The following is a 10662-nucleotide window of genomic DNA, read 5'->3' as shown; positions in this document are numbered from 1 at the left end:
GGTTCAAACCCACCAGCCACTCCTCGGAAGGAAGATGGGGCAATCTACTTCCGTAGTGATACTGCCTCGGAAACCCAAGGAGGGGTTGTTATGAGTCGGGTCCGACTGGATGGCACACAACAACAACACAACAACAAAAAGGTTATTATGAATGACACTCAAAAAAGCAGCATGTGAGAATCAAGGTCTATTTCCCCATGTAATCTTCATTTCCCAGCAGCTTCTAATGTGTTAACTTAATTGTGATTTGAAACTGGCAGCATGTATTGTACATAAGTAAGTCACTTTTTAGAGTGGGTTAAAGTTATGGAGAGGTAGAAACAAACCTATAGTTTAGCATTAAATACCGTCACAATGAGCACTGCCCAACAGTGGAAAGAGGTGTTCTGTATGGAAAAGAGTTCTCATTACCAGAAATGTTCAAGTCAAGACTTAAAGCTACTTTTTGGGAATGATGTAGAAGGAATCAGATAAACTCTGAGGCCCTTGTTGGTCCTGGTAGTATGTAGTACTTTGGTTTATGGCTGTCTGCCTATGTCTCCAATGTTTGAGTAAACTTGGATGTCTTATTTTTCAGTGGTTGAAGGCCTCTCACTGTTGGACTTGGGAGTGTCTCCATATTCTGGAGCAGTATTCCATGAAGTAAGTGCTCTTGTTTTCTTTTCTGGATACTAAAAGTAATTTATAGTCACAGGTACTAAAGTCTAACTTGTTTGTTTTACAAAAACATTTTACAAGATCTCTTTTTGAAAAGGGAGCTCTGGTAGCGTAGTGCCTAAGGCACTTGATTGCTAACCAGAAGGCTGGCAGTTCAAACCTACCAGTCACTTCTCGGAAGGAAGATGGGGCAATCTACTTCCGTAGTGATGCTGCCTCGGAAACCCAAGGAGGGGTTGCTGTGAGTTGGGTCCAACTCGACGGCACGTAACAATAACAATAACGTTTTTGAAAATCATATTTAGAAGCAGACCGTTTTTTTTTAAGGAGGTTTTACAGCTACGGTAGAAATGATCCAGATTAGGATTGTAGTTTTGGGAAGCAGATGAGGCTTCTATAAAAGTTATCATTTTAAATGACAAATAGATGGTAAACAGTTCCTAGTCTATGAATAAGTTATATGGTAATTCGCATGTGATTGGATTCTTTGGAACAGGCTTTCCCGTGAAAACTGCGACAGTAAAGTTAGTTTCTTAGAAAGCCCACAAAAGTCTATTTAACCCAGGACCATATTCTTGGGGGACATCTAGGTCAATTGCCGTTAGATAGTCCACAGAAACAATGTTCTACATCCTACTTTGGTGAGTATCGATTGGGGTCTTAAAAGCTTGTGAGAACCCATCTAAGATGCAACTATTGTTCTCTATTGTTCTCTGGAGCAAAGAAGAGTGAAGAAAATCAAACATTTAACGAAATAATTAGTCCAAAAGACTAGTGGACCACATGAACCACAGCCTCTAATACCCTGAGACCAGAAGAACAGGATGGTGCCCAGCTAAATGAACAACTACTCTGATTCAGATCACAATAGAAGGCCCTGGACAGACAGGGAGAAAAATGTGGAACAAAATTCAAAATCATTATAAAGACCAGCCTTCCTGGTTTGATAGAGACCAGTGGAACCCCCTGAGACTATGGTCCTTAAATACCTGTCAGACCTGAAACTAAACCCATTCCTGGGGATCACCTTTCAGCCAAACAGTAACACCTGTGAGGAAGGTACTCCTCAGAACAATCAACTACATGAGACCAAAAGGATTATATTTGCCCAGAAACAAAGTTGAGAAGGCAGGAAGGGGCCGCAAAGAAGGACAAATGGAAATGGAGAACCCAGCAAGGAAACGGGAAGAGTGCTGTTACAGTGAGGGGCTTGCAACTAATTTCATGGAACAAAAAAATGTACATGTTGTGGAATGGAAAACTAATTTGCTCTGTAGACTTTTACCTCCCACCCCCATTTAACCCATAAAATTAGTTCTTATGAATAATAATAAAAAAATTGTCAAACTGCTGTTATCTCTTGGTTTGATTACTATAACAGCTTCCTGACAATTCTTTCTGCCTTCCTTCTTAAACATCTAGTCTTTATTCTTCAATCAGGGACATCTTTCTAAAAAATAAATCTGAATTTGTTGTCTTGCTCAGTGCTTTTGTATGCTGTTGACCTCAGGATAAAATACTGACCTTTAAAGGATATTACCAAGCCCTGTGGACTCTGCTCACACATCAACCACATTGCTTTCCTTTCTTTCTTTCTCATTTTTATTGGCCATATCATTCTAAATTAAAAGTCTTCTAATTTTTTCTCCTAATTTTTATAGTTGTCTCCCCTGTATTTACTTTGAATACAAATTTTTCTTTCAGTACTTCATGTCTATTTAGTTTTTTGAAAGCATTCAACTTAGTTCTTATAGTAATAACAGTTGTCTTTTGCATTTATATTTCATTATCTTTGTATTACAATTTAATTGAATCACAATAAGAACAACTGCAGGCTAGGAAATTTAAGAAATCCTTAGTAAGCACACACTTCAACTCTTGGGAATAGATGTGTGTAGGTGTGTTTTCTGGATAGAATAGGAACCCCTTGAAAGAGTACTGACACACTCTCATTGTCCTATAGCACCATATTCTCTTTGACCTACAGTCTTTGTTCATGTTGTTGTTTCCTCATGGAGGACCATCCTTCTTTCTGTGGTTTTCTCTACTATTAAGATGTTACCTTAGAATTTATCTCCTCCGAGAAGGCATTCTTCATCACCTTAGACTGGGTTAGATGTTTTTCCTATATCTGCCAAAACATCTTGTGTTTATTCTTCTCATGACTCATGTGACGCTCTTTAAATTATCTCTGTACTTTTTTCACCCATTATGCTATACTCCCCTTGAGAACAGGAACTAGCACCTTTTCATCACTTATTCCTGATGTCTAGCTCTGTATCTGGTATACACATTCCAATCCCTTTTGTTCTTCATTCCTTTAGTAAATATTTGTTAAGTATATACCAAATACTAGCTACTATGCTGGAAACACCAAGTAAAACAGAGTACGTGTCCTCATGGTGCTTACTTTTCAATGAGATAGACAGACAATAAGGTTGCAAAAAAGAAATAGATTTCAAAGCAAATAATAACATCAGGGGATAAGGAAGGTCATTTCATAATGACAAAGGGGTCAGTTTATCAGGAGGACATAACAATTGTAAACGTTCGTGTACCTAATAACAGAGTTTGAAAATGCACAGAGTGAAAAATGATAGAACTGTGAAGAGAAAAGTTCAAATCCATAGCTATAGTTGCATATTTCAGTAGTCCTCTCTCAATGATTGATGGAATAAGTAGACGGAAAATGAGTAGTATATAGATAATAGAATATAAAAGACTTGAATGATACTGCCAGCCAACTTGACTTAATTGGTAGTTAGTGAGGGGTCCATCCAACCGCAGCAGCATATGCATTCTTTTCAAGTGCACACAGAACATTTGCCAAGATAGACCACATTCTGGGTCATAGAACAAGGCTCAATAAATGTAAAAGGATTCATGAACAGTAGTTTAACTTAACTATTGAAGACTAATAGCTACTGAAGAATGGCCAGATTTTATCTCATGTACTTGGGCCTGTTGTCAGAAGGTAGCATTCCTTAGAGAAGGACGTCATGCTTGGTAAAGTAGAGGGTCAGTGAGAAAGGGGACGACCCTCAGCCAGATGGGGTGCCACAGTGGCTGCAAGGTTGGGCTCAAGCACAGCCGCGACTGTGAGGGTGATGCAGGATCGGGCAGCGGTGCGTTCTGTTGTGCATTGGGTCGCTGCGAGTGGGAACCAACTCTAGGCGCCTGTCAACTAGGAAAGAATGTCTTTGAATATTACGCTCTTGTGAGATCTATCTATATGAGATTAAATTGACAGCAGCAACTCAAGAATAGATAGGAAACTTGGAGCAGTGAGATTAATTGGGGAGGAACAACTCAAAAAGGAGGCTGAGAACAGTTGCACAACTCAAAGCATGTAATTACTGTCACTGAATTGTACATGTAGAAGTTATTATATGTATATTCTCAACAATAAGTTATTTTAAAAAAATATTTTTAAACAATGCAACTCATACGAAGCATGTTTTCTGACCACAGTGGAATTAAATAAAAAAATTAATAGCAGAAAAGAAACCTGGAAATACCCAAAATATTTGAAAACCAAGTAACACATTTCTAAATAACCCACAGATCAAAGAGGAAATCAAAGAGAAATTGGAAAGTATTTGGAACTAAATGAAAATGAAAACACAACATATCAAAATATGTGGGATGCTCTGAAAGCAGGGCTTATTAAAATGAAATTTATAGTACCAAGTGCTTATATTAGAAAAGAAGGAAGGTCTCAGATCAGTGACTTCAGCTTCTATTGTAAGAAACCAGAAAAAGAAAAGCAAATTAAACCCAAAGTAAACAGAAGAAAGGAAATAATAAAAATAATAAATGAAAGAGAAAACAAAAAATTACAAAGGCAAACACTGAATCTGAAAGCTGGTTCTTTGAGATGAACAGTAAAATTAATAAACTTTTGGGAATGGTAACTATGTTCACTATGTTTGATTGTGGTGATGGTTTCATGGTAGTATATATATTTCAAAACTTACCAAATTTTACAGTTAGTACAGTTTATTGTATGTCAATTATACTTCCATAATGCTAAAGTTTGAAAATAATATGTCGGTAATGGAAGTACATGCAGAAAAATAAAGCTGAGTAAAAGGATGAAGAGTGACGATGGTGATGTGTGTGGCTATTTTAGATAGTGTGGTCAGGGAACACTCTGAGGAGGTGAAATTTGAATAAGTGACCTAAATGAACTGAGCAGGCCTGGTTTGGGACGAGCTTGCCATCTGTGAGTTGTGGAAAGACGTGTGGCTAATGCAGGATGGACAAAGAAAAATGATAGAGATGAGTTGAGGGAAAGTTAGAGGCCAGATTTTCTAGGATTTTGTATAAACATGATTAAGAGAACAGATTTTATTTTTAGTGAAAGCATTGGAGGCTTTTAAACAGGGAGAAAAGTGATCATATTTACATTTTTTATTTTATAAACATTGCTGTGGCTCCTGTGACTCTAGAGGTGAGAGGTGAAGCATAGAGAATGATTACTGTGCTGTTGCATGCACGTGTAAGTACCATGATGGTAGCAGGGAAATTTAGTTATAATTTTAGAGGTTACTTTTTAATAGATTAGATGTGAGATATGAAAGCAAGAGAGGACAACAGCTTTTTCTGGCTCAAACAACTGAGTGAATGTTGGTGTTATTTATGGAGATGAGGCATATACTGGTAGAGGAACAGGGTTTGGGAGAGGGAACTGGGAAATCAAGAGTTCAGATTTTGCCGTTGTTAGGTTTGAAGTGCGTATTGGACATCCAAATGGAGATGCTAAGGCAATTGGCTATACGCTTGTGAAACTCAAGAGGAGACGTCCAGGCTTGAGGGATAAAATCGGGATCTATTAGACTATACATGTTATTTAAAGCCATGGGATGGGTTTGATCACATAGTGTGATAGCCAGTCTTTAGGATAGCCTCCAAATAATTCATTTCTTGCTATTTATACTTTTTTGTAGTCCCTTCCTAAGGTTGTTCTGTGAGACCAATTGAATATGGCAGAAGTGATGGTATGTTACTTTCTAGATTAAGCTATAAAAGATACTGTGGTGTCTATCTTGGAGTCTCTCTTGGATCACTTGCTCTGGGGGATGCTGTGTTTTGAGTAGTAGCCTTATGGAGAGGTCAGTGTCTTGAGTTGAATCTTCCTGCTAACAACCACATAAGTGAGCTTTAGAAGTAGATACTTGAGCCCCTTCAGAGACTACAAGTCCAGCTGACAGCTTGACTGCAGCTTCATGAGAGACCCTGAGTCAGAACTGCCCAGCTAAACCATTTCCCAATTTTTGACTCTTGCAAACTAAGTGAGATAATAAATTTTTGTTGTTTTAAGCTGATAAATTTTGGGGGTAATTTGTTACATAGAAATAGGTAACTAAAAAAGAAGACAACAGAAAAATTAATAACTAATATACCTAGGGGAGCTCTGGTGGCATAGTGCCTAAGGCACTTGACTGCTAACCAGAAGGCTCGCGGTTCAAACCCACCAGCCACTCCTCGGAAGGAAGGTTGGGCAATCTTCTTCCGTAGTGATACTGCCTCAGAAACCCGAGGAGAAGCTGCTATGAGTTGGGTCCGACTCGATGGCACAGAACAACAGCAACAACAATCCACCTAGGGAGTAGATTTGGATAACAAAGGGCACTGAGACCTGAGAAAGAGGAGCCAGCAACTAAAGCCAAGAAGGAGGAAAATCAGGAAACTGTAGAACATGGAAGCCAAGTGAAGAAAGTGCTTTATTGAAGGAGTAAAAAACTATGTCACTTTCTGCTGCAGGGTTGAGAAAATTAGGACTGAAGGTTGAAAATTGATTTGCCAAAATTGAGATCTTTGGAAACAGTAATTTCAGTGGAGTATGGAGATAAGACACTGATTGAAGTATATTGAGGAGATAAGTAGAAAGACAGTATAGACAACTTTTTGAAGGGTTTTTCTCTAAGGGAGGCAAAGATGGCTGGACGGGGATGTCTAGTGAAGATTCTTTCAATATGAGGGATCTGCATTTTTTGGGTGCTGATGGGAGTAATTCTAGGGATGGAGAAGTTGATAATGTAGGATGTTGATATTGCTAGATACCATGGATTCAGTTCCCACTCATGGCTGCCCCACATGTGCTTAAGTAGAACTGCTCTGTGGGGTTTTCAAGGCTGTGAGCTTTAGGAAGCAGATAGCCAGGCCTGTCTTCTGAGATGCTTCTGGGTGCATTCACACCACCAGTTTTTCGGCCAGTAGTCGAGCGTCTACCTGTTTGTGTCACCCAGGGTAGAGAGGACACTTGAAAGAATAATGTTCTTGAGGAGACGAGAAGGAATGGGATCCATTTCGTAGGTGGAGGAAATCGGCTTTAGGTAGGAGTAAAGTAAGTTCATTTGTTCTTAATGTGAAGAAGGCAGAGGATATGGGTATAGATAGAGGAGGATGGTCAACTGAGTGGTGGGAAAATAAAGTGTTTTTCATTTAATTGCTTTTTTCTCAGTGAAATAAGAGATGAGACTGTCAGCTGAAAGTGAGAAATGAGGAGGGAAGTGGAAGGTTTGAGAGAGGAAAGAATATGGTGAATCAATAAATGGAAGAGCTGTATCTAGCCACCTAACCATCATTTAAAATATTATTTCTGTTGGAAATACATTTTCAGTATACATATTTATTCTTCACCAAGTGTCTGTTAAGAGGGGTGTTTAAAGGGGGATAAAAGTATGAAGTAGTCATTTCCACTCCCTGAAGCGTGTTGGCTCTTCATACCTGATTAAGATAACCCTGGTATAACTGTTACACTTGAGAAACTCTGATTAAAGGGCAAGAACAGTTGCTTCACCTGAACACAGTAGGAATAACTTCAAACCCAGGGTCCCTTGTTCTCCATTCCTGAACATGAGGTAGTTTGCTTATATTCATAAATCATAAGCTGGGTGTTCATAAATCAGGAGCTACACATTTTATTTTATTCAGTGAACTTGTTTCCAGAAAGAGAAAGGAGCAGGCCATTGTTCTCCAAAAACACTGTAAGAGTTTTACATTTGTCAGGTTGTACCCAGAATTATTAATTCAGACATTTTAAGATTGAGTTCTTTTCGTACTAATTGTTTTCTTTGGCATTTAACAAATCAGAAAACTATAATGAGATTTTTGTTTTTCCAGAGTCACAGAGCTAATAATCTGAAAATGGATCTACTTATATTTTAATGTAGGAAATAAACTTATGTCAAACCAAATGAAAAGAACACTTTTGAACAAAAATTTTCTGTTGCTTTGCATTATTTGTTTCTTTCCTAATCTTGGGCAGATTTTGTTATCTAAAGAAAAGTTGGGAGCTCTGGTGGCGTAGTGCCCAAGGCATTTGACTGCTAACCAGAAGGCTGGCAGTTCAGACCCACCAGCCACTCCTTGGAAAGAAGGTTGGGCAGTAGTGATACTGCCTCTGAAAGCCAAGGAGGGGTCGCTATGAGTTGAATATGACTTGATAGCAGTGAGTTTGGTTTGGTTTAAGGGAAAGGTAAGAATACAGGAAAGTGCAGAAGAAAATTCTATATGGGAAAGAGGAAAAGGAATTTAGCAACCACAGATTAAATTTTATAAATGCCTTCACCAGAAAGTTCTGTTTTTTTTTGTGTTTAGCCAAGTACTGATAGTAAAACTGAGTTTATCCATCAGGACCCATGCTAGAGCGGCCACTCAAATGGAGATGTAGCATAAAGACATTGCATTCAATATATACTTCTCTGTAATAGGTCAGTATGCAATTAAACTAACCACTGCATACAGGTAAGTTCATTATGGAAACTTGTCCATTTCTTGATCAGCCTTTTGAGAACTATTTGTTCTGTTATTGCTGAGACCTATTTAGAGCCATTCTAAATTATCTGAAGCATCAGAACACTTTGAAACCAGGCTGTTGGTAATGTACATATCAAATTACTACTTCTTGCTAACAAGGATAAGTGCAAAAAGAATCCATTAGTGGATGTGAAAGTGTAATGCTTTTAAATTTGAAAGGCAAAGTGATGCCCCTATTTTCAAAAAGAGGTAAAAAGTTGATCTTCGGTAGCTAATATTTCGGGTAGCTTGAGGTTTACTGTGTGATTGGCACTAGGCTGTCTACTTGTACTTATTACCTTAATTCTCCCAACAACTCTGTGAAATAGGTCATTATTTTCATTTTATAGCTGAGGAAACCTAGATTCAGAGGGGAAAAGAGCTTCCCCAAAGCTGCACAGGTAGAACCAGGATTTAAACTTTGGAGTCTGATGCCAGAACCTGTCTTCTTTCCACCACGCTAACTTGTTCTCACTAAAAAGCCTGCCAGTGACCCTTAGCAATATTATGTTTTTTTTGTTAGGTGCCTATGAGTCGGCTCTGATTCATAATAGCCTTATGTGCAACCGAATGAAACATTACCTGGTCCAATGCCATCCTCACAATCATTGCAGCCACTGTGTCAGTCCATCTTGTTGAAGGTCTTCCCTTTTTTCATTGACCCTCTGCTTTACCAAACACCATAAGCTTCTCCAGGGACTGGTGCTTTCTGACAACAAGACCAAGTAGGTGAGAGGAAGTTTGGCCATTCTCGCTTCTAAGGAGCATTCAGGCTGCACTTTTTCCAGGACAGATTTGTTTGTTCTTACGACAGTCCATGGGATTTTCAGTATTCTTTGCATACATCACAATCCATGGGGATCAACTCTTCTTCGGTCTTCCTTATTCCCTCTCCAGCTTTCACATGCATTTGAGGCAGTTGAAAATACCATGGCTTGGGTTAGGTACACCTTAGTCTTCAAAGTGACATCTTTGCTCTTCAACACTTCAAAGAGGTCTTTTGCAGTAGATTTTTTTTTCCCAGTGCAATACAGTTTTTGATTTCTTGACTGCTACTTCCATTGGTGTTAATTGTGGATCCAAGTAAAATGAGATCTTTCACAACTTCAGTCTTTTCTCCATTTATCATGATGTTTCTTATTGGTCCAGTTGTAAGGATTTTAGTTTTCTCTATGTTGAAGTATGATCAATACTGAAGATTGTAGTCTTTGATCTTCTTCAGTAAATGCTTCAAGTTACCTTCACTTTCAGCAAGCAAGGTTCTGTCCTCTGTATGTCACTGGTTGTTAGTAAGGTGCCTTCCAATCCTGATGCCTCATTCTTCTTCATACAGTCCAGCTTCTTGGACTGTTTGCTCAGCATACAGATTGAATAAGTATGATGAAAAGATAAAACCCTGACACACACCCTTCTGATTTTAAACATGTAGTATCCCCTTGTTCTGTTTGAACAACAGCCTCTTGGTCTATGTACAGTTCCTCTTGAGCACAGTTAAGTGCTCTGGAATTCCCATTCTTTGCAGTATTATCCATAATTTGTTATGATCCACACAGTCAAATGCTTTTGCATAGTCATTGAAACACAGGTAAACATTTTTTTTAAAAAAAACTTTTATTGTGGTGAAAACATACACAAGACATTTGCCAACATAGAGCATCCACATTTACAGCTCAGAGACATTGATTACATTTTTCACGTTGTGCCACTATTATTGCTGTCCTTTTCCAAAATATCCCAGCACCTATTGGCATAAACTCAGTGCCACCTAAAGAGAAGCTTGCCCTTTCCCCCCTCTCCTACTCCTTGGTAATCACTAATAATCTTTGGCATGCATATGTGTGTGTGTGTATATATATATATATATATACATATATATGTGTGTATATATGTGTATATATATATATAAATCCATATATACACACATATATGCATATATACACACACATACATATATGTGTGTGTACACACACACACACATAAAATTCCCCCCCCCCAATCTATTTAGAAATTTTCTCTCCCCTTCCCTCTACTCCCATCCCTGGTAACCAACAAAGAAAGTTTCCTTCTATGTATAAATTTTTCCTTGACTTTTTATAATAGTGGAATAATACAATGTTTGTCCTTCTGTGATTGACTTATTTCACTCAGCATAATGTTCTCCAAGTTCATCCACGTTATGTGGTGTTTTGCAGATTCTGCATT

General features: G+C 38.3%; 1 protein-coding gene across 1 annotated transcript in view; it reads left to right on the top strand.

The window, feature by feature from the left end:
* PIGU (phosphatidylinositol glycan anchor biosynthesis class U) overlaps window positions 1-10662 on the top strand; it is a 163262-nt gene that overhangs the window by 45257 nt on the left and 107343 nt on the right. The window contains exon 2 of the mRNA XM_007934579.2: window positions 578-642. Within this exon, the coding sequence (XP_007932770.1) occupies window positions 578-642 (65 nt within the window). The remainder of the gene's footprint in view (window positions 1-577; window positions 643-10662) is intronic.

This window comes from Orycteropus afer, unplaced genomic scaffold, assembly GCF_000298275.1.
Source record: "Orycteropus afer afer isolate SDZICR_OR568_19922 unplaced genomic scaffold, OryAfe1.0 scaffold00020, whole genome shotgun sequence".
Classification (NCBI taxonomy): Eukaryota; Metazoa; Chordata; class Mammalia; order Tubulidentata; family Orycteropodidae; genus Orycteropus; species Orycteropus afer.
Note: the sequence above shows the minus strand (reverse complement) of the source record. Positions and strands in the feature narration are given on the sequence as shown.